The sequence below is a fragment of the Spea bombifrons genome, chromosome 8, assembly GCF_027358695.1.
Source record: "Spea bombifrons isolate aSpeBom1 chromosome 8, aSpeBom1.2.pri, whole genome shotgun sequence".
In the NCBI taxonomy this organism is placed as follows: Eukaryota; Metazoa; Chordata; class Amphibia; order Anura; family Pelobatidae; genus Spea; species Spea bombifrons.
The window spans coordinates 4,704,225-4,729,232 of NC_071094.1; the positions used below are offsets into that span (position 1 = coordinate 4,704,225).

General features: G+C 43.3%; 1 protein-coding gene and 1 non-coding gene across 2 annotated transcripts in view; both read left to right on the forward strand.

The window, feature by feature from the left end:
- Positions 1-25,008, forward strand: part of AK8 (adenylate kinase 8) — a 37,356-nt gene that overhangs the window by 10,651 nt on the left and 1,697 nt on the right. The window contains exons 6-11 of the mRNA XM_053472408.1: positions 8,136-8,217; positions 8,838-8,909; positions 9,013-9,213; positions 11,145-11,276; positions 12,020-12,109; positions 15,240-15,381. Coding sequence (XP_053328383.1) covers positions 8,136-8,217; positions 8,838-8,909; positions 9,013-9,213; positions 11,145-11,276; positions 12,020-12,109; positions 15,240-15,381 — 719 coding nt within the window. The remainder of the gene's footprint in view (positions 1-8,135; positions 8,218-8,837; positions 8,910-9,012; positions 9,214-11,144; positions 11,277-12,019; positions 12,110-15,239; positions 15,382-25,008) is intronic.
- On the forward strand, positions 19,841-19,912 carry TRNAE-CUC (transfer RNA glutamic acid (anticodon CUC)). Its single transcript has one exon. It is a non-coding gene; the product is annotated as a tRNA-Glu (tRNA).

Here is a 25,008-nt window from a genome sequence, read left to right on the forward strand (position 1 = left end):
ATCGGCAGTTCTGTTTGTCCATCGTATGCTCTTTAACTGATGAGCCAGAGCCAATGAAACATTTGGTGGGAGATCCCCTTTTAACCCAACAAAATCAGATAATTGTGTTCAATATAGGAAAGCCTTCCTTTTCACGTCGTATTAAAAGGCTTTTCATCATTTCCATGGTTAATATTCATCTCCCAGAATATGTGGCATTGTGAGCATACTGACGTGACCTATTCCCCTCTAAATACCCTCAACGCTACCGAGCTGAAGGTCTTCGGCTACTTTGGAAACCTCTTTGGCTGTCGATATCCACAATGAGTACCTTATATATATAAATAAATATATAGTTTCCTCTGAGATCCTGGGACATGTATTATTTCTCGTAGGTGGAACAAGACAGCCGCATTTGTTATTCTGTGTAACTTATTCAACGAAGTTCCGACCATATCTGATGGCTGCGTTCCATGGAATGAAAATGTCAATGTTTTATTTAGCGCCTCTGACATAAATATGGACCTTTGATGATCAGTATCCCAGGAAGGATCCAGATATCTGCATCGCCAAAGGCTACGGCGGGGAAACTCTTTGTGCGTTCTCCGTCCATCGGGAAGCCTCAATTAATACGGCTCACCCTTGGACACAAGAGCTGACAGATCATAATTCATTTTAACAACCCCGGGAACCGCAGAAGGAATAAAAATAGTAGGCTGGCCATAAAATAATAGTTGACCGCGGTCAGGTAAACATGTAGAAAGAGCTCCGGCCAGAGGGGGTTTCAACAGATAAGTCACATCGGCGAGGGGTATAGAGCTTCTCAACTTGGGGAGCGTGTCTGCATGAAGCTGGAAGAACCTCCAGAGCTCTAGGGACATCCCTACTGGGCAAATGTCTTCTCGTTAGAAGGGGTAGGGTGTCTGAGGGGCAAGTCTGGGAACTTCCAAATGTTACCCCCCTTTAATAGACCGTTACAAAAACTCTATTACAGCGTCTCGCTAATGGTGGCGACCAAGTGGTTCCAAGAACGGTCCTGATGAACGACACTGGTTTGTCATCGGTATTGGAGCTGGGGTTTCATCTGTGACGTAGCAAGGGGTATCATCAAATCAGAGTAGAATGTGCCCCCAAGAGTCTGTCCTTTCCCCCCGAGACTGGGGTAGTAGTCCTGAGACATGCAGCGAACCCTGACAGCCCCCAGGTTTGTGGACAGCGCACCTTTATGGTGGTTTCTCTGTCCACCAGGGCCGGGAAAATTCCAGCTCCTGTAAAACTCGAAGAAGGTACGCAGAGGACTTAGTAAGAACTATCGGGAAAAGTAAGTTTGTGTAAAGAAGCATGGGTGTCTTTCTTTAAGGAGGAGCGGAAATGTACCCATCACTCCCCTTGTGAACGCGTCTCCTTTGTAACTTCTGAAGAAACGTTAATTACCTTTAATTTGAGTGCCTCGTTAATTCATCGGCAGCCCCGTGTCAGAAAGGTTCGGGCTCCGTGTATCGTCGGAGGGAGGGTTGCGCAGCACAGGGAAGGCTCCTGATTAACAGAGTAAAAGTTGATGATGAAAGCGCGCGTATGCTAATTGAGGAGCGAAGGCGCGATCAAAGGCAGAACAAGGAGAGCTTTGTTGATCGCCTGGGGCAGGTGGCAGAGATAATAACAGCAGACCAGGCGGAGAGAGCGAGAAACCGAGATCATGAATACCGTCTGTACTGCTTAGCGCGTATGCTCAGCGTTACGAACCATTAGTTATCGTGTCATCTCAGAACATCTATTACAGTGAAGCACTTTAAACATGCGCGGGATGGGCATACGGCTCCTGAATCTAAGACGAGATCAACGACTGATTAAGGTTTGAGTCTTTACAGAAGAGGGAACAGGTAGAGTAGATGGGCGAGTGGCTCTGATCAGCCATCAAATTGTATATTTCTGTATTCTGTATCTCTAGGGACTGCTGGACTCCAACTCCCACAATCCACTGCAAGCCCCAGTCCAGCAATGGCTTCCACCATATAGCCTTCATAATGCCTAGCGTATGAGACGCTGTACTTGGCCACCAGCGCCTTTTCTGCAGCCTTACTTCATTAATTCTGCCCAGAATCTGCCCTTCCTTGTTGCCCCAGTAGTAACTCCATGACCCAAGACGATCTTTAGGGAGCCTCGCCATTATATTGCCAAGCATTACATGTAAGCTATCGTATCCCCTATACATTTGCCGTGGCTAGCACAGTGTATAGGTGAAATGTTGTGCCCTATAACATGACACCTTGTAACTCATAAAGTTCATACAGATGCTAGCTTGCGCAGTACGTGTTTTTGTTTAAGTGGAACGGCATCTTTAAAACTGGCGTTTATATGAAACAAATACAATTTTTTTGAGATCTTTGACATTGATTTCTTCTAGCAACCAAACGGTTAATCTTATTAATTATGCCTTTTTTTTCGCCCCCTCTTCGCCCCGCCGCAGTCTAATCTCTTGTAATCAGCGTGTTGCGATCCAGAACTGAAAAAGCCCGGACAGGAAGAAATAAACGAGGAAAGGGATTAGCTGCGCTCGGCTGGCGAAACTTGTCCGCTGTAATCAATAATGCAGCTCCTCCCTTTGAACTCGCGGCAGAATTAACGCTTTTTTCCGATGCAAAACGCTGCACTTTAATTATTTGTATCTGCTGAGATGCCCCTCGCTGCTCCGCCAGGCGAAGATGGTTCATTTCTTATTTTTTTTTTATTATTATCGGTACAGTAATTCCTAATAATCATTTAAAGCCTATTTCTTATGTAGAACTTCCCACTTGTTTAAAACCAGAAAATATTTCTTGCGCCGCAGAGCTTGCGATCTGACGTCGGGTGTTTGGTGCGTTAGGTTTTATGGCAAAGTGTGTGGGTTTAACATTTAACCTATTTAACCTATTTACAGCCCGTAAGAAATAAATATCCCGGGTTTAAGACCAGACCAATGACTTGGTTTGAGTCTTTACAGCAGGGGAAACGGGCGACTAGACGGGGACCGGATGGGGCCGATCTGCCTGCAAATTCTATGTTTTTGTCCATTAAAATCGCATGAGATGGATCAGAAATCCAGCGCAGACGGGGTTAATATTGTAAATGACTATTGTATCTGGAAACGGCTGATTTTTAATGGAATCTCTTCATAGGTGCTCATCACTCTTTATCACTCCCATCACTCCTGTGTTCCGATGGCCCTTTATCACTCCCATCACTCCTGTGTTCCAATGGCCATTTATCACTCCCATCACTCCTGTGTTCCAATGGCCCTTTATCACTCCCATCACTCCTGGGTTCCAATGGCCCTTTATCACTCCCATCACTCCTGGGTTCCAATGGCCCTTTATCGCTCCCATCACTCCTGGGTTCCAATGGCCCTTTATCGCTCCCATCACTCCTGTGTTCCAATGGCCCTTTATCACTCCCATCACTCCTGTGTTCCAATGGCCCTTTATCACTCCCATCACTCCTGTGTTCCAATGGCCCTTTATCACTCCCATCACTCCTGTGTACCGATGGCCCTTTATCACTCCCATCACTCCTGTGTTCCTATGGCCCTTTATCACTCCCATCACTCCTGTGTTCCGATGGCCCTTTATCACTCCCATCACTCCTGTGTTCCAATGGCCATTTATCACTCCCATCACTCCTGTGTTCCAATGGCCCTTTATCACTCCCATCACTCCTGGGTTCCAATGGCCCTTTATCACTCCCATCACTCCTGGGTTCCAATGGCCCTTTATCGCTCCCATCACTCCTGGGTTCCAATGGCCCTTTATCGCTCCCATCACTCCTGTGTTCCAATGGCCCTTTATCACTCCCATCACTCCTGTGTTCCAATGGCCCTTTATCACTCCCATCACTCCTGTGTTCCAATGGCCCTTTATCACTCCCATCACTCCTGTGTACCGATGGCCCTTTATCACTCCCATCACTCCTGTGTTCCTATGGCCCTTTATCACTCCCATCACTCCTGTGTTCCAATGGCCCTTTATCACTCCCATCACTCCTGTGTTCCAATGGCCCTTTATCACTCCCATCACTCCTGTGTTCCAATGGCACGTTGTGTTCGCCGATCCAAGTTTAAGTTTAAAAGGATAATTATTGGTTAGAAAACCCTTTTGTAATTATGTTACAGACGAAAAGGTCCTTGTTTCCCCAAACTTCCGAACAGCGATGTGCATTCCAGTAGAGGAGTGGGTTCTCTAGTAAGAGATTGGAAGGGGTATTAAGAGCCTTGATACTTTTTCTAATATCGAAGGGACCAGCAATATACTTTTAAAAAGCAAGTTGGCCGGTATTCAAATCCTCAACTTTTCTCCCCGGCGTTCTCTGGAATTTCTGAAATATCCCATTCTTATATTCTCTATGATATTTTAGCCGCAACCATCAGAATCCCAGTCATTTTATAGCATTTATAGAGTCAGATGTATGCCGTACGCATTCGCGTCCCATTTCTATCCCGTTTGTATCCAATATTAAATATTATCTCCATCTAAAAACTTTTAAACATCTTCCGCTTCATCCAAACGCACCGATGATGATGTAAGTTACACAAATCCACGCGCAAAAATAAAAACTCATTCTGGACAGGGGCCTCCGCCGGTCCGATTTATGGTTATAGGTTTAGCGTATGAAGAATCCGCTCCCCCCCCATCCTTCCTCGTCTTTGTAGACTATAAATGTTAACATATTGAAATAATATCCAGGCCTCGGCTGGCAGGCGGATGTTTTATATTTCCACGCTGAGCCGTTGCACCGGCATCAATTGCCGTTTCCCATCCTCAGACAGGCGAAGGGCAGAAGTTCTTTTTTGTTTTTGTTTTTTTTTTGACACTGCCAGGTTTAAAGATGTCAAATACAGCCTCGGAGGAGAAGAATTTTTTATTGATCAACAGGCCTGCTGAGATTTCCCGCAGAGCTTTAAATCTCATCTAAATGTAGTATAGCGGACGGGGGGGAATAAGCTGCCAGATATTATAGCAAGGAAAGGAAAACTTATCGCTGGCATTGTGTTCAGAAGCAGGACTAAGAACGCAGATCTGATGACTTGTCACTCCACCGAGGCTCGTTCTGAGTGGGTTATGTCCCACTGAATCCAAAGCATTGCGCTCTCGCCCCGCTGGAGAATACTCGGCGAGAGGAGCTGGGGAGAGATCTGCTTCTTCCAGCTGCTCGTTTCGAGGCAAAAATACTTCTGTATGGGCAAATTTCAGTCTAGAATTACAGATATTTTGTCATCATTGTGCACTGAAGACCGGGAGCATCGTGGTCGTTAGCTTGTCATGAAATGATCTATATATTTTTTTTTCCTCCTCTTCTGTTATTGCCATAAACAATTTCTATGGCATCTTAACTGTTTGGCCAGCGGAAGGATTGTCGGCTGCGTGCGAGATCTGCGCACAACTGGATTTTAAGTGTCCTGGTACTTAAAAGTCTCCGTTACAGTCTGGCCTGGAGAAAACTTTCCAACCAGACACAGGTTGGCCAAGAAAGGACATGTCACATAGTCACAAGAGGCGGTAATCCCCTCTAACACGGAAAAGTCTAAATAAGGAGAAAATAAAAGGTTATATGAATATTAAAAGTTTCTTTCCTGGTTAGCACAGAAATTTCGAGAACAAAATAGAAAAGTGTTATTTTTCTATTATTGAGAAAAAAACTCCCTTGGTGTCCATCAGACAAGCGGAGAATTCTTGACACAAAGTAACAGGAACCATATAGGAACTCCGTAAGATCATAGGCACCCATAGGCAGTAGGTTCTGTGGTAGCTATGAGCCAAGCAGTGGACTCTTCGGCCACCAAACATGATAGCTTTAATGATCAACCAATGAGTAATCGGTTACCATCCTAGTAACCAATGAAATCTTCATTATCTAAGAACCTAGAATCCAGCTGGTCCATTTTCACCCTTGATATGATCATTTTCAGGTAGAAACACAGAAACCCCCTAATACTTTGGTCTTTGAATAAGGTGGACCTGGGTCCTTCTCTGGTGACCTTCTAAGCCTGAGAACTTGATGGAGTTCCTTTCAACCTCACAGGGCTGCTGAGTACCCTGTTATCTGTATTAGTGTCAATACATACCGTTAGATTTCTTTCTAAGTGGCCTTGGATGTGTCCTACTGTCTACGAGTAACTTTGTATATAACTTTTGTCGAATGTGCCTCACTCTTACCTGCAAAGATGTAAATATCTAAGGCATTGGACCTGTCTTGTGGTCGTTAGATACCCTGTGACCTCATATGAACTTACAGACAATATTTTTGCTGCTCAAGTTAGTTGGACTTCTCAGTCTGTCCTTGGTCACCTCAACCCAAGCTGACTTAACCGACCCAAGTTTCAGATTCCTCACATCATACATAGAGATAACCGATTCCTCATGAATTTACACCACTAGCGTTTTATACGGCACACAATAACAAAAAATAAAATATTGTTAAATATTTTTTTCTAAATAAGAAGAAGTTTTCGTAAATAAAAAACAGTAACATTTATGTATAATGGTCAGATGGAATTAATATTCAAACAAGACACATTTAAGGTCGTCATCTGCATGAAGATGTCTGAGAACATAAGGCAGTGTGTTTATTAGACAGGTCTTGCTCTCTCCCATGTTTCCTCCTCGTTACCGAGCCGTTCCCAAGCCTCCTCTTCCCCGTGACCGCCCGTATCTATATATTTATCAGCAGGGTTTTTATTTTTTTATTTTATTTTATCCGTGACATCTGCTAGAAGCTTGTCCCTCCTGTGATACCGGCGGATCTCTGCAGCTGTTCAGACCTCCAGCTTGGAGCGGTGCTTAGGGTGCCCCGAGCAGACGGCTTTTTTGATGTGTGATAAAACAGAACCAAACCACCGGGGGTATGAAGCCAGCTCCGGCAAGAGAGGGAAAGCACATCAGAATATCAATTAACCTGTTCCAAACAAAGCACGCATCCCCGCCGTGGAATAGACATTTCACTGATGTATCAAGACGCTACCAAATAAATCCAATTAAAGGACTGATTGATTTCCTTTTTTATTTGGGTTTTATTTGAAGCTTTGTATTCATTTATTTTTTTAAATGATTTATTTTTACTTGAATTGCAGTAGCGGCCAGTTCTCAAAAGATTTTTATACGTTGAATAAAGAGGTCTGTATTTGTTATAATAATGAATAATGTATCTTAAAAAGAAAAACATGATAAAGGCGAAAAATATATATATTTTTTAAGCCTTTGGTAATCTTAATAGAAATTAGCCCTTGGGTTTTTTTTTTTATTTCTTCCAAAAACATTTAAAAAAAATAAAATCATTCAATGTATAGGTATGTACTTTTTTGACAAACGTAATTGAATAGAGGCGTGACGTTCGATAGTGGACCTTCTACCTAAAACAAAAATGGTAATCGTTAAATTACAAATCACTGTCTATATTTTTATCAAATATTTTGCAGATAATAGAGCATATTTTGCCCCAATTTTATATATATATGTTTATGTCTCTTCTGTTGGGATAGATCCCACTAAGCCGCTGGTCCTTCCTACTTGGCTAAACGAATCACAAAACAGGAAGTGGGAAGGGACTAAGATGGCTAAATGAATCACAAAACAGGAAGTGGGAAGGGACTTAGATGGCTAAATGAATCACAAAACAGGAAAGGGGAAGGGACTTTGACAAGTGCCCAAAATACCCATAACATGAGTCTTGCAACAGGTGGCCACCACGCTTGCGGTGATCATCAATATTGATACAACTTTTTTCATGGACTTTTAATTGTAAGATTTTTGAGAGTCCTGGAACAGAGCGTAAGAAGTAGAAATAGTTTTAGGGGGGCTATTACATTATTCACCCCCCCCATCATGGATAATAAGTGAGGAAACACAGCTGCAGTGGTCCTTTAATGGTGTTTGGCCACTAGGCAGCTTCTCTTTTGGCCCTCTATAGAGGAGATATATATCGAGGTGAAGATCTTGTCTAAATGTAATGTTCCTTTACAATTTCTTTTCTTGAGTAGATGGTCCACATTTTGGTGGTGATGTAAAAAATGAAATAAAACCCTCCATCTGAGCCGCACATTATAAACTTCCCCGTATGGTTTCTCCACGCTGCGTCTCATGCAATGTTTGCGACGTTGTATCTAAGCTACATCTGGCTTGGTTTTGTAGGGTTGGATTCTGGAAGGATTTCCGAGGACTCGCGAGCAGGCGTTAATGCTTCAAATGAACGGAAGTACCCCGGATCACGTCGGTACGTAAAAAAAACCTTAGCATTGGGCAAATTATGGGACGAAGGTATAGAAGAGGAAGCCATCACGCGTCAGTTGTGTGAGCTGGATGGCCAAGCGCCATCTTTACTTAATGTATAGTCAACCAACAGACTAGACAAACAATGACCAAACAATGACCAAACCCAGCCAACAGTTGAGTATTACAGGGGACTGAATTTAGCAAAATTGAGCATAGCTTTTTGGATAGCTTCTTCACCATCGCTATAAAGGGAAACATCTTGGAGAGGTTGACGTTGCCCGATTTATGCCGTTCTTCAGCCTCGCCAGCTCTCTCATGTTGGAAAGGCCGGAGACGATGGTTGGATCTTGAAATGAAAAATCTTTTGGACAAAGCCACATTAACCTACACAACAAACGGATGCTCTCTGCTGGTTTGCTGCCATTTCCATGTATAATTAATTACTACTGTCAGTGGAACATTGGCTTATTGGTTGTGACATGACCTGAATAATCCTCGATGAAGCTGCAATTAGGGAACCTTTTGAACACTGTCTAATTATTTTTCTCAGCTAGCCCGTGTGGCGTGTGGTTGTCCCAAAGGTTTGTTTATTAAATCCATGTTTTTTCGATGTGTTTTTAGTGGTACTGGATGCTCCCGATATTGTCCTCATTGAGAGAAATATGGGGAAAAGGATTGATCGCAGAAACGGAGGTAGGAAAACCTTTATTCTACAGGAAAGACGTACTCATACAATGTATTTTGTCTTGGATATGGGGATATTTTGTCATTTTATAATGGGGTTTTTGACTTGCAGAGGTGTATCACACTACCTTTGATTGGCCGGACGACCCAGAAATACAGAAAAACTTGGTGGAGCCAGAGGGAATCTCCGAGGAAGAGACCGGCCAGAAGCTTCTGGAATATCACAGAAACATCCCCGGCATTCTACGCACTTTCCAAAAGGTCCACAAACAAATCAACGCAGACCAGCCATGCATGGATGTATTTTCACAAGGTATGGAAGCCCTCCGTGGCCTGCTGTCCCTAAATGTGTAGAATCGTTTAAAGCCACACATTAAATCTCCACCTTTTTGACGAGCTTGAGGTGAGGCTTAAATCAAACCTAACAAAACTCTAAAAATGTAACAATGAAGGATAGCGGCTTCTGTTATGATTAAGTTTATAATCTGCGGATGGTTAAACCTGAAGAAGAGATCTCTGAGTTCTTGAAAGCTTGCACGACTACAGCTCAATCTGTAAACGCTGTTCCACTAAAGCGTTTCACAAACTTCTTTGGATGATGTTCTTGAGGATCATTGCTTACTTTATTCTATTTCCGATTTCCATACCTACCAACATTTTAAATGGCCAGTGAGGGGCTTTTTTTGTATTGTTGGTTAGACCTATGGTTAAGGGTGACATTTTCCTTGTCTCTTTATGTGACATTGTGACCTATTGATAAGTATTTGTCTAACCGAGTCAGCGGCGTACCCATGCCTAGGTCGACTAGGCATAGAGCAGCAGGTATAGGCGGGGGGGTAGATTGCCCTCTTGGTCCATCAAGGTCAGTCGAGCCCCTATGGAGGTATGGAGGCTGTGCCGACTAAGCAGAGCCTCCACAGACTGGTGTCATCTTCTGAATATTTGAAGGTTTAATTGGGTTGCTGATTGTATTTTGACCTCTTGCCATAAACCTATGTTCAACATAAAAGAATGCCCTAACAGGTAAAGACCATTGATAGAGTGATAGGCTTTTTTTTTTTTTTTTTCACAAAGCAAATTAATTAGCTTCCAAATTGGTTAATTACATCTAAAAGTTGATATCAGCATTCATAAAGTATTCATGCCTTGATCTGTAAATAAAGACATGGGTGCTTGAATATTAATTATGATTCATTAATAATGCAGAGAGATAAATTAGGGATGGGAAGGCGGAAAGAAATCAGTACACATACAAGGAAATCCTCTGTAGATCTTTCCTGCGGCACATCAAGATTCAGAATCCTTCTTTATTCAAGATAATTAGTCAGGGAGCCCATCTAGGGGATTATTACTCCTAATTAACTTACAGTTATTTACTGGAAATTAGCTCCATTTGTAAGCGGAGCTTTCTGTCGGCTGATCTGAGAATATAAAAAAAAATACAAGGAATTAGGATAATGAGGGTTTCCTAAAAGTTCCTTCATGAATGCTACGGAAGCTGCCAGGGGGATCTTAGTTGTGTGACCTAGAACTCCGTGATGCTGGGCTAGATGGCTGTTTTCTAGATTTAGTACAGCGGAACTTGCCTTCATCAGACTGAAGCCGATGGAGGACAATGGAAGCTGTATTTACATCTTGGAACCGCTTCCCATCAACGCTACACCTTGAACATAAATAAAAGTAGGGTTCAATTTAAAGAACATAATTTGGTTGGGGGCGTAAGCCTGAAAGTATTTGTCCCAAATCTGTAAAAAAGGCTTTATGATCCTCTATTATGTGGTGTTTTAGCTACGTGGGACATTGCAGGTTTGGTTATATGTCTTAAGGTCAAAGAAGAGTCCTCCTGAAATACAAGGATGCCTTTTCATCCATGCCTCAGCGCTAAGAGAACCCTAGATGTCTTACTGTTGGAAAACCCAGCATGGATCTCTCAACCGACACTTAAATGCTACAAAAAACTATGAAATAAAAACATAAGAGTGAGGTCAAAAGTGTAGATCAGGTCCAGCATGATAATAAATTTCATTAGCGGGTGATTATGGTAGGTAGCAGGTACTGTAGGTCCTGCCTATAGATTATAACTGCTGGTCTTCAGCAGCGCCGAGAGGTCCAAGTCCCCTTACCAGAACCAGAAATCCTTTCAACGAGGCATCCTTTTTTCATGTTTGGGTTTATTTACATATATTTTAGTACAAACAAAAAGAGACCTCAAATACTAATGTGTTTTTATTGTCTCCTTCTTAGTACTGACTTTTGTGTTAAGCAAGCCTCGATCTGCGGCCCCCCACACTCCGCGGGTCTTGATGTATGGCCCACCGGGCAGCGGCTGTACCCTGCAGGCAGCGTTACTGGCTCAGAAATATGGTGTCATTAACAGTAAGTCAGAAACCTCTCCGGTGTGAACGGGTCGGGTCCCGAGCAAACCAGAAACCGGCCCCTAGGGAATGATACCCCCGGAAAAGTAGGCAAGACAGCCCCGTTAAATGAATCCATGCTTATTGTTCTCGGGGGTAATCCATGTAGACCCAAATACTGCCCTCATTTATTTATCCACCATTTTTACGAATCAGACATGCCCTGCTAACTTTAGAAATGGGGGATCTAAGACTATTGAGTTAAGGACGGGTAATTTAATAGCACTGAGATATTTTGGGTTACTATGACAACACACGATGGCGGTATCGCACAGCCTTCATCGCTTATTCCGGCCACACACAACACATCAGTTTTCCTCTGGCCTCAGTCCCCATGACGTAGTTGTACCCCCGAGGGCTATAGATCTACCCCTGCCCCCTAAACACTCCATTTTATACAAAGCACTTTTGAGGTTTTTTTTTAAAAAAAAAACAATCTACTCCCCGAAAAAAATAGTCTGAAATCCTGGAGCCGACCCGACAGCATCCTCCCAGCGGTAAAAGTCAACAATGTTTATAGAAACAGGTCGTACTGGATGAAAAGGTCTCTTTTTCTCTCGTGTACATGCATGGCGGGCACGCCACGGTCTGCCATTAAATCTTTTTCTAGCCGATCCTGGCGCTGATCAGGCTGATAGGTCAACATGTTTTTTGGGGGGATCCCTATGCCTCTCTTTGTTCAGCGCCTTCTTTTCTTTGTCGTAGTCTCCTGTGGCCAGCTGCTAAAAGAAGCCGTCGCCAACGAGAAGAAATACGAAGAGATGATTGCCCCGTACATCGAGAACTCACAGCAAGGTAGGTGACGCGAAAGGGGCTACTGATTAAATCTACCCCGTATATCCCAAGCAATACACCTTGATAGTGTTGCTTTAAGCAAGTTCTAGCTTGGTCATCATTGTTGAGCATCTTGACTTGCGCTCACACCTGATACATACCTGTATGTATATATATATATATATATATATATATATTATATTATATAAGTTGTATATGTTATATAAGTATTTATTTGTTTCCATATAAAAGTTATAGTTTTGTCTTTTTCCCCCAATGTTTATGTTAAAAAAAACTTTCCCTGCCCCCCCCCCGTGAAAGCCGCAGGTCTGATGCACCAACACCGGTGCAGATGACCGCAAATCTAGCCTCGTTAACGCGCATGTACTACAAATCCCGCAACACGGCTCGCTCGCATTAACAACGTCCGCCGCTTTGCTGCTCTTGCCAAAGTGGTCATTTCTGTCTAACCTCTTCACTTACCGAGACGCGCTTTTTTTCCCCCGCTCCCCCTAGGCTCTCCCTGAAAGCGTTTGTTTGGGGGGGGGGGGGACCAATCAGACAGGTCTGAAGACAAGGAAAATAGATAAATAAGACAGGAGAAGGAGAAGGAGCGATTCAGCGGGGACCTTCTCGCTCTCCATTCGAAGAACCCCTTGCAGTCGGTGTATTAGCAGTAGCTACATACACCACTTGGCCGTGTAAATAATTTACCACTTGATTAATAGACACACATGGGTATAATTAGCCGAAGCAGAGACAGCAGCTACAGTAACGGGTACAGTGCTTGGGGGAGCAAGAGACTATTTTTTTTTCTCTTTTTTTTTTTTTTTTTTTAACTTATTTTATTTTTATTTTTTTTATTTAGAAACTTTCTAGGGCACTGGGCGTTTGAAGATGAGTTGGGAAGAGCTCAGTTGGTTCTTAGCTTTTGAAGTGGAAATAGGACAGTTTGAATCTGTTGAGTTTAATTTTTCACAAGCTTTCAGAGCCCCGCAGAGCAACTCCCTTATTTATTTTTTTTTATTATATTTTTTTATTATTATTTTTTTTTTTAACATTTTTCCACGGACCGGAATAAATCTCGCCTATACGGTTTCTTGGCAATTTCATTCTCGCCTTTGCTCCTTTTAGAATCCCTGATACCAGAATTTTCTATAAAAAATAAAAATTGCCCATCAAGTCTATTAACCCTTTTGAGCAGGGTTTTTTTTTGGGGGGGGGGGGTATTTTTTATACATTTTAACATGCCGTCGTACATTGCTTGTAGGCGTCCGCACCGGTGTTTACTGGCAGCTGGGCAAATAAATTAAAATGATAAATGCAGGGCTAGATTTATATCTAAGACATGCTATAAAACCAATCTAGTGCCCTATTATTATTATTTATTGTTTTATATAGCGCCATCAAATTCTGTAGCGCTGTACCTATCCACTCCTGTGCATGGAAAAGCTAAGACGTTGCTCGCCATCTTCCCCAATTCCAAGAGGTCCATTGAAGGCTTCCTACCCCTTCTGGATTTAAAGGGATCTAAGTGCCCAGATTATCAGATCATTCAAATCGCTGACTACTGAAATAATAGATTCTTGTAAATATATTAAAACATTTGATGGCAGATAACTACTTGGTCCATCTAGTCTGCATCTATATGCAACGGGATCGTTCAAATGTCTAGACTCAATTGACATTTCAACATTCCCAACTGGAAGAAGAACGCTCAGACTTGGAACAGGGGTGGTTGTCCTCTTCTATAGTTGACCTTACATTAGTTGTAATGCATGGAATAATCCTTCAATGATGGCCTTCTGAACAAAAGCATGACCTTGTGCCAAATTAGTAACAGGACAAGGTCTTCTGGAGGCACCTTAACCTTCTGCGTGCCTTAGGGGTGTGTAACAAATTACAGGCCACAGTTGCCCTCGTTCCTCTAAATCCCAATGGTTGGGGTAAGAGCGACACAGGGTTCCTGGTGTGTTCTTCTCCTCTTAATTCCCAGTCCGGTCCCAGGTGCTTCATTAGCACCTCTCTGGAACCAGTAATCTCTTCCAGATGACACGCATTTGTTGGCGCTAATCGCTATCTCGGAAAAAAGGTCCCGAAGAGTTGCAACTCTACCGATCGGCCTACAGATGGCAGTGAATAATAACCAATAATAATGACCGTGGATCGCTGTTAATGACCCGCCGGCGCAGGCATCTCCATGGATCTCTCATCCCACTATCTGCCAGGCAGCGTAAGGCGATGATGACCGTAATTGAGACGCAGAAGGAGCTCAGAGCAGCTGACGACCACCACGTCCCTAGTGAGAAAGTTACATCATATAGGCAGTTTAACTCATTCCATGCCGATACAGGGCAATACCAAGGAGGCTCAAATACGAGATAGGCGCGAGTTTCCGAAAACCCTTTTCCCCCACAAGCCTGTTGTTTTTATGTTAATATATACTTCAGTGACTGCTGTAAATGCCCAAGATCTACAACACCATACAATGCAAAACAAGTGGAGTTGCAAGCTTTGCTCATGGGAGCTTACAATCTAAAAAAAAAAAAAAAAAAGCAGGAAAATTGGGGCAAAGGGGAGGTTGCTCGTGGTGTAATGGGATTTAATTTGAGGCGCATTTTTGTGGAAACAATAGTTTTTAAACAAAACTTAGTCCATCTGATAATAAAAGAAATGGAAGGTTTTAGTTATGGAATAAATTCAGCGAAATTGGATTTATTTGCATGAGAAACAAGGTGAGTAAATGGTGACCTCAAATATACATTTGGGGTCCGTATGGGGTTCTTGCAGGGGAAATCTTCACCCCCTTGGATGGAACTAAACACAATAGGCCACTTAATTTGATTATAACAGCCACTGTTCCAACTTAAACTGAAAAGGACATTCTTTACAGTAAGGGCTGTAAAGCTCAGGAACGCACAGACTATGGAGGAGCTACAACGGGTAACATGAAGGCTTTTAAGAATCAACTGGATTTCTTTTTTTGGCAAAAAGAGGCATTATGAGGGGACAGAATTTCCCCACCACCCAAAAAATTTGGCTTGAAGTTACATTTTTGTTTTGTTTGCCCTCATTTGGAGGTTGAACTTTACAAATATCTTAACTTGTTTGGAACATAATGTATAAATAATGATTGGCTTTTCATCCCCAGTTCCAAATACTTTTGTACTGAAGATTCTGACAGAACGACTCGGCCGACTGGATTCTTCCACGTACGGATGGGTGCTACACGGTTTCCCCAGAGACACCGAGCAGGCGGCGCTCCTGTCCGACGCCGGCTTCCAGCCCAACAGGTGAATACTTTTTATTGTAAACCTTTTCTTTTTTTTAAGGTAGGCAGAGGCCATGTATAATCACCTGAATTGCCCATAAAAAAACTAGTGCTTAGTTTGTTTTACGGGAATTTCTGCAGTAGCTCCGAACATAGAAAATAGAGAAGGTGACATACACCGCCGTTCAAAAGTTTGGGGTCACTCAGCTGTTTTCACGGAAAACAAGGACATTTCTGGCTGTAACTTAATTGCAAAAAACCATCAGTTATCCTTTTAAACTTAAACTTGGATCTGCGAACACAACGTGCCATTGGAACACAGGAGTGATGGGAGTGATAAAGGGCCATTGGAACACAGGAGTGATGGGAGTGATAAAGGGTCATTGGAACACAGGAGTGATGGGAGTGATAAAGGGCCACTGGAACACAGGAGTGATGGGAGTGATGAAGGGCCATTGGAGCACAGGAGTGATGGGAGTGATAAAGGGCCATTGGAACACAGGAGTGATGGGAGTGATAAAGGGTCATTGGAACACAGGAGTGATAAAGGACCATTGGAACACAGGAGTGATGGGAGTGATAAAGGGTCATTGGAACACAGGAGTGATGGGAGTGATAAAGTTCCATTGGAACACAGGAGTGATGGGAGTGATAAAGTTCCATTGGAACACAGGAGTGATGGGAGTGATAAAGAGTGATGAACGCCTATGAAGATATTCAATTAAAAAACAGCCGTTTCCAGCTACAGTAATCATTGACAACATTAACCCCGTCTGCGCTGGATTTCTCATCCACTTCATGTAATTTTAATAGACAAAATCTGTTTTTCTTTCAAAAGTGACCCTCAAGTGACCCCAAACATTTGAACGGTAGTGTACATAGGCACCCTACAAGATCATATGATAAGTAGAACCAAAGGTGGCTTCTGCTTCGCTCCCAACATTTACTGCTGATACAATAGTATTCTTTCCTTCTTCTCCACTGGCATGATATTGACGCAGCTCAACGAGTCCACTTAGGGCTCCCTATAGAGGACTGTTCACTAACTGGCACATTCTAGCCATCTTATTGTGTTAGAACGTGTTTTAATGCGGTTGCTCTGGAGAGGAGCATGTCGTTGAAGCCAAACCCAGGTGGCATTCACCAAACATTGAGGGAATTTAAACATGCATGGGACAGGCACATGGATCTAAGACCAACGACTCATTAAGGTTTGAGTCTTTACCACAAGGGAATGGGCAGTATAGATGGGTCCGATCTGCCGGCAAATTCTATGTTTCCATAACAAATTATAAAATATAATGTTCTAGAGTTTGTTAAGTTCAAAAGACATGGAACGAGATTGGGTTCTGTAGTAGTCCTAATGTTCCTTCAACGTCCGATGAGAACGCAGGAGCCGTGTCTACACTTTCCATCAGTCCCGAGCTATGTGTTAGATTGCCGTTATTTACACTGTCCTGCTGCCTAGCATTCGTATTTTCCACCGCCGATTCCCGTGTGGATTAAACACAATAAACAGCCTATTAATAAAAAGCTTGAACGGAGGAATGGAGCCCGAATTTGCAGCGAAATCCAGTGCCTGGCGAAGGTTAATAACTCCATTACTGCAAGCTCAATGCTTCCTACGTTTGAAGAGCTCGGTGTAAGCCTTCTCTTACTCCCCGTTAATTGAGCTAATAAAACCTCCGTGACCCGTCCGTGCTGCCATTATCTGCGAGTTTACTAAGACTGGACTGGAATATTTATTCTGGGATATGGATTCCGCCCTCGCTCTGTTTTCTTTCTCACGGGGTGGGATTGATTCGTGGTGAAAAGGTAGGGAGAGATCTAAGCTTCTCCGCGGGGGTACCCAAGTCGGTATTATCTGCCATTATCCGACGCTCAATCCGGCTAGGGTAACTTTAGAAAGAAATACATTCTACCTAGAACAAAGCGCACTTTCAGTAGCTTCTAGATGTCTCAAAACTAGTGAAATTCTTATTTTCGAAAAAAAAAACACATCTTCCAAATTTCCAACACTGTGGGAAGCGTGGACGGATGCATAGGGGCTCTTTGCATCTTTGACTTAGTTTGAGTTTAGGGTCTATTCACTAATCCAGGAGTTTGCAGGTTGTATATTTCCTCTTTTAAGGGGCCAATAACTATGAGCTTCTGCCAAAAAAAAGGACTGGGCTGTGTCATGTATTGTTCAATGAGCAAGAGGACAAAATCCCCATGTTAAAGCAACACTCCAGCCATCATATGCACTTTGATGGATATGAAAGTTGAGTGTCCCCTTTAGATGATCATTTCCTACTCCTTGGAGGTATTTTACAGACCCCCCCCATGCGTTTACCTCGTTCTCCACCTACAGCTCCTAGGCTTGCAGAAGACGTGAACATCTGAACCTGCTCGCCAAATCACATGCCTGCCATGCGCTACTTTTCACCAGCGTTCCAGGGGTTCATTGACTTCAGTGAAAGGGCTTTCCTGCCACTGATTGGCTCCTTCAAGGACCACGGAAGGGGGTACCAGCTCTGAAGCTGCATCTTCTCCTAACGTGTCCTAACTGTTTTTCTCCTACGTTCTGAATAATGCATATTAAAGTACCGACAAAGTGCACCGGGGGTGAGACATTTCCATTCAGTAGTTAGTGAATGCACCCCTAGGAACAAAGTGGGAGTTTGTACATTGACATACACAATGCAGCCAGTAGGGGGCAGTATCTCCACCCTGATTCTATTCCATTGGCTCTACGGTTTTCTAAGGGGGGTTCTCGCTACATTTTCTGGACCCGCGCTGGGACCGTTGTCCGTTTACGGAGCGAATGAACTGGTTCATAAACCGAGCCGCCGTCTATCACGGTTCGAGCTCAGTTTGTGCCGCACTCCGGCCCATAGCATCAGGTGGTTCATTTTCATAAGAAACACGATAGGTTTGGTGCATTAGGTGGAACTTTCGGATTCTTGAAACCTGGAACTATCCGGCAGCCCGTCTAAATAAACAGCCGACCCACCAATGAAGTCCCATCACCCCAATCCAGTCTAGTCTGCGTTAAAGGTCGGGCCGGTAAATCGCATCGATTGGAAAACCCATCCCCCGCATCTTCGATTCTTTGAGCCTTAAAACGTAAAATATGGCAGAAAATAAAGCCGGTTTCTTACTTTTTATATTCAAGCAGAACGTTCCCCTCCGACCTTTTAGCATTTCCGTAGCTGGCGCAGTCACGCGAGCCGCGGGTGCTTGACTTTGAAGCATTTTCGCTCGGAAGAACTTGGCGAATTACATTTGGAGGAGACATCTCGGGGTCATCGCCGCCTCCATGCAGGTTAAAACTTAGTTTATGAGAGTCTGTTACTCGGTTTGCAATCAGCCTCGGCAGAGACGCCGGGAGCAATTACTTTCCGAAGCGGGTCCGTCCAAAAGATACGGCTCCTTTTGAACGGCATGGTCCTTTGCCCTCTCAATTTCGATGGCGCGTCGGGGAGACAATGAGTGGACGTCTCGTGTTTGAACAGAGATTGCCTTGTGACAACATTCTTAAGACCGGTTGCTTTGCATCCAGAAGGGATTGTCGTCGCCCCCCCCATATAAAAAAACATCTGATTTTCAGGGTGGTCATTTAACCTTTTACTGCCACACAATATGGCGCTGTCCGTCATTATCACAAAATCAATATCACGTCTTTGAAACTTACGACAAACAAGAAAGCTTTCCCTTCGGCAAAATCCTGTCCCCTACAACCAGCTATTGCACCAATCAGAAAGTATGATTTTCTTTAATAATAGGAAATACATGGTTCTTGGAGGCTAGAATGGGGATTGGATGGGGTTGATCAAGTAAATATGGAGCACCGCCAGCCACCGGAGGCCTGGATTATCCCAATCGCCCTGTCAGTTTCAGCTTTTCACGCTGATCTGGAGCTAGAGCTAAACAACTAAAACGGTATTCAGATATTTAAGCAGGAATGTTGGCATGCAAACTTCCCCCGTTTTTGGCTATTTACTGACCGAGTGTGTGCAAAAAGAACACTCCAGCTCTATTTCCAAGTTACAAGCAGATTGGAGTTTATTTTGCTCGGACTCCGGGGCATTTTGCTGCATGAAAATCGGTGCAGGCACTCTTTAGTTATTAGGGATAGAAAATTAGGCTTAACTCCTCCCCCAGCTGCCTGTACTGAAGCAGGAGGCATTCGCGTGTACACTTCCTGCGCGCGTGTATACTTCCTGACGTTGTGACCCATTGCTGGCTATTTATATAACTGGGTGGGGCATTTAGAAGAAGAATAATGGGGTTTTATTTACACAGTTTAATTTATTAACCAATTTCCTGCTGTTTCTATACACATTATCGGGGCTTTTAGGGCTGTAGAACCCTGCGATTCCCTCATACCCAGCAAACATTCTGAACTCCTAGAAAAGAGGGGCATCAGGGGAGGAAAGAAGGGCATCAGGGCAGGGGAAAGGGGCATCAAAGGGACTGGTCAAGGAACAGGGCATGTGTCCCTGGTGGTCTAGTGGTTAGGATTCGGCGCTCTCACCGCCGCGGCCCGGGTTCGATTCCCGGTCAGGGAAGATAATTTTTTGTTTTTATGTCATCAGCAAAATCCTAAAAGATTTGCATTCTGTAATGAAAAAGTATCTCAAATTAACAGAAACCATGTTAAAAGTAAGATTGTTAAAGGGACAGCTTACGTTGCATCACTGCCCCTGCTGTTTCTATACACATTATTGAGGCTTTGTAGAACCCTGCGATACCCTCATACCCAGCAAACATTCTGACCTCCTAGAAAATAGGGGCGTTAGGGGAGGAGAGAGGGGCATCAGGGAGGAAAGAAGGACGCAGGGATTGTAACAACCGATCAATGCAGTTGTTACAATACTCTCATAGTGAGCAAACATTGAAAGCTTGCACAAGCAGGGTTAAAAGCCACCTTCTTCATCTGAGAATAGGCCGGGGCATTGATTTTTATATATAAACATTATTGTTTTAAGAAGACTTTTTTTCTTTGCTGAAGCAGAATTTACCTTGGAGATTGATATTGAGGCGGCTTAATAAATGTTTCACCGCAGATACATATCACGCGCTCTCCATAAAGGTCAGCATGAAGAGGCATCTCCGCGGCGAGCAAAGGGATTCTAGATGAGACGTAGATGTGCCCCGTAACCCAAAGGAGAGTTTTAAAACCACCCAGGCAACCATGGTCAAACCAACGTTTACTACGTCACTTAGAAACGTCCTTGTTTTTGTAAGAGAAGTACATTTGGTCCATTAAAATAACATGATATGGATCCGAAATCCAGCGCAAACGGGGTTAATGTTGTAAATGACTATTGTAGCTGGAAATGGCTGATTTTTAATGGAATCTCTTCATAGGCGTTCATCACTCTTTATCACTCCCATCACTCCTGTGTTCCAATGGCCCTTTATCACTCCCATCACTCCTGTGTTCCAATGGCCCTTTATCACTCCCATCACTCCTGTGTTCCAATGGCCCTTTATCACTCCCATCACTCCTGTGTTCCAATGGCCCTTTATCACTCCCATCACTCCTGTGTTCCAACAGCCCTTTATCACTCCCATCACTCCTGTGTTCCAGTGGCCCTTTATAACTCCCATCACTCCTGTGTCCCAATGGCCCTTTATCACTCCCATCACTCCTGTGTTCCGATGGCCCTTTATCCCTCCCATCACTCCTGTGTTCCAGTGGCCCTTTATCACTCCCATCACTCCTGTGTTCCGATGGCCCTTTATCCCTCCCATCACTCCTGTGTTCCAGTGGCCCTTTATCACTCCCATCACTCCTGTGTTCCAGTGGCCCTTTATCACTCCCATCACTCCTGTGTTCCAATGTCCCTTTATCACTCCCATCACTCCCGTGTTCCAATGGCCCTTTATCACTCCCATCACTCCTGTGTTCCAATGGCCCTTTATCACTCCCATCACTCCTGTGTTCCAATGGCATGTTGTGTTCGCTGATCCAAGTTTAAGTTTAAAAGGCTAATTGATAGATAGATAGATGGATTGATGGATAGATGATAGATCTAATATCTAGTGCGCAGAGCTTTATTCCTTCGGATTGCATATTTTTACCTTTCCACGGAAAAATGATGGACTTTTGTCTCAGTCGGCTCCCGGGGAACCTGTGTGCAAATACTATTTCGGCAGCGGATAATATTTCAGAGAAGTGTGTTTAAGTTTCAGGGGAAGCCGTTCTTCAGTCGCTTTCGGTCTCGGCATCTAATGACTTGTCCTTTTAGCGATGATGCTTTCGTCCATATCGGCTGTCGCCAGCTGCCCCTCTCTGTGCACCGAGAGACAGCCCCTCGCTCCCCATCAACAATAATTAGCCCTGTAAGACTAATGGAAAAAAAATAAATAAAATAATGTCTAATTACCCTGTCGAGGGCCCAATTATGCCATTAACGCTGGTGGGTTTTAAGCTAATAAGACGGGGAGACGTCTCATTTGCATAGCATTAAGTTAATTGAGTTGGAAGCTCCGGGGCGGATCATGATGCCGATACAAGGATTTAGTTACGAAATGTATAAAGATCACTTAAGTCAAGACCAGTCAACTGACAGTTTTATTAATTAACGGCTATCTTATTACCGCCGGTGTCAGACCCTTCAATAAAAGGGGACCGGCTCCTTTTTTTTCTTTTCTCCTTATTTTCTTTTTTCTTTTAATGGAAACCAAGATAACTCTGCTAATTGTTCCCTGTGATTAATTATATAACGGGATAGCTCAACTAGGTTTACTTAGAGATGGGGTTAGGGGGCTATTTGTGAATAAGACAAGAGGGAGGGGGGGTTCAGGATGCTGTCAATCATGCGGCAAAGTCAAATTTCCTTACAAGTTTACGGCTACCCTTTCAAGTTTGAATCGCAGTATTAGTTTGTAAAATACAGATATCAGTATTAAAAAATAATCACATTTGTGCAATATTTACATTATTTACGTTTTGGTTCGGCGATTCAGCCTTGCTCGCTCTTAAAGGGACACTCCAGCTGTTATAGACACTTTAATGCATATGATAGCTGTGTGGTCCCTTTAAACTTTCACATGGTTCCCCTTTGTAAATACATGGAGTTATTCTGCAGACCCCCCCATTATATTTGCCCCCCCCCCAGGCCTAGGCTTGCAGGAGTTGTGCTCAACCCAACACATCTACTGCCAGCGTTCAGGCGGTTATCCTCACCACCAGTCAGCTCCAGCGCCGGCTCGGCGAGAGTTCCGGGGGGGATCCTCTACAAGAATACCCAGAAAGCACCCCCATTCATTTCATTGGATGTGCTTTCCTGCCACAGATTGGCTTCTTGAAGCAGCCAATCAGTTGTACGAAAACTTACCACTGAGAGGGGGTTGCACTGCAGCTCTGGAGCTGCAGCTTCTTCTAAAAGAAGGTCATTTATTTTAACAGGTTGAGGAATGCGTATTAGAGAACTTTGCCTTCTTCATGGTTGAGGCTGTCCAGGATACTCTGTTCTGTTGAGCGATCACCGTTTCAAAGGGAGCAGTAGGGTCAGGAAGACTCTATGTCTCTAGTCTATGAAGACTCTTCCGGACTCTGGCGCAACTTCATATTTAACATGCTTGCCTCGACAGTAAACTTTTTATAACTGCAGAAAAACATATCAGTGTCAAAAACTCTACCAGGATAGTTGATTATTCTGGAAAAGCTGTAGAGTTACGGAACTCCGCATCGTTCTGCGACAGACAAGCGAATAAAAATAAATCCCCTCGAAAGACCTTTTTATCGTCAAGATCAGCGCGTTGTTTTAAGCGAAGGTTAATGTAACGGCGGGTATCCAACTTTTTGGGGCAAGCAAAATCTTATTAAGGTGTAAAACCGGCGTAGACCATCCCAGTACTTGGGGCCATTTCTGTTAAAATAGAAATCATTCCCACTTCCGATCCTGGGTGTAGATCTTGTAGGATCCAGAAGATGACCTTGAAAGGTACCACCGATGGAGAACCACCGTCCAAACTTATATTTGACAATGTTCACCTTTTTAGACCAACGGATACTTTACAACACAACAGGGCATCGTGTTCCAAGCCCCGACTATCAAGCTATACGTGAAAAAGGGGGCAGCTTTCAATTTAACCCCCTTTTTGCCGCAGCAAGGGTTAATTATTCAGTCCCCAGGCCCCTGTCCCGAAGCCGGTGAAGTCATCTAACGCAGCGAGTGTCAGCGAGATGTAAAACAAAAGACTGTCGTATGCTGTTGCCTTTTAATCATGTAATTGCAGAGTGACATTTAACACACAAGCATCATGTTACCCCCCCCACTCCAACTGCCCCCCCCCACCCCTCTTTCCTCCTGCCCCAGTAGAGGCAGCCTTCTGCGGAAGGAGCACTTTTAACTACACCGAAGTTTGGCCAGGCCTCTACATATTACAGAAGCGACACGAACGCATACAATTGAAGTCTTTGAAAACGATGAAATATTTATGGCTATCGGTGACGGCCCCACAAAGGCAAGCAATTAGCCGAGTAATCCAAGAGGCTCGGAGCCGGCGGGAAGGAGCTCGCGGTTCTCTATTAGTTAAATGCATTTTGTAGGTCCTCATTCCATCAAATCAACTAACACTTCCTTTAATTGGCTGATAAATTATACAGCCGCTCACATTATAATTTAATAACTCGTAAACATTCCTAGGGCTTGCCGTAAAGTCTATATCGGACTCATTAGTTCTGTAATTTCAGCTGATGGAATCGGAGGTAGAAGAAGCGTGCTCGAGCAGTGAGCCTCAGGCAATAAAATAAGGCAAAGAAACCAGGAAAAAGGGGGCCCCTTTAAAGACTTTTTTTTATTATTTAATTTTTATTTTTTTTTTATATTTTTAATTTTTTTCATAATTTTTTTTTTTTTTTTTTTTTTTTTTTTTTTTTTACAGTGCTGTCGGAAATTTAATCTGCCAGCCGTCAACAGTTCCAGGCTACCCCCCTCCCCGTACAAAGGGTGACTGACAGATTCCTACCGAGTCTTGTCAAGCTATCTTTAAACATCAAGTCATCGAGTAAACAGACCCCGATGTATATTAAATCTCGTTATACCGCCCTCCCCTTCTCACTGTAGATTCTACCACGACACCAAGACTAACACCTCCGCCTCCCCTTCCTACACACTCTGTCCCCATGAATATTTCATGTCAGCCCGCATAAATATTAATTCTAATAGCTCAGTATAGTCGTTATTATTTCTGTTTTGTGACAAACATACATTAAAAATTCAGAAACCTTTTTATATAGAAAAAAAAAATAAAAAAAAAATTACAAACTTGATTGCTAAAATTTCTTCCCACAATCTAGAAGCATTAGGGAATCTACACTTTGCATTTATTTTTATTGGAATTAACCCCTTAGTGTTAAATGGATTGAGTAATTTTTTTTTTTTTAATGCGTTTTACGGTATATTACATTTTACGTATAGAGCGCCAGCAGATTTCGTAATTTAACAATAAAATGAAAATTGAAAATATACACAATTGACAATACGATTAACACGCGTTAAGACATACTGGGTACAGAAGAGGGCCCTGCTCTTGTGAGCTTACAGTCTTTTAGGCTTTTTTTATACATTTTTGCCAAAAAAAAGGTAAAGCAGAAAATGAAAATTCCATTTTTATTTTCCGTTCAATATAAATAGGACAGAGTATACGG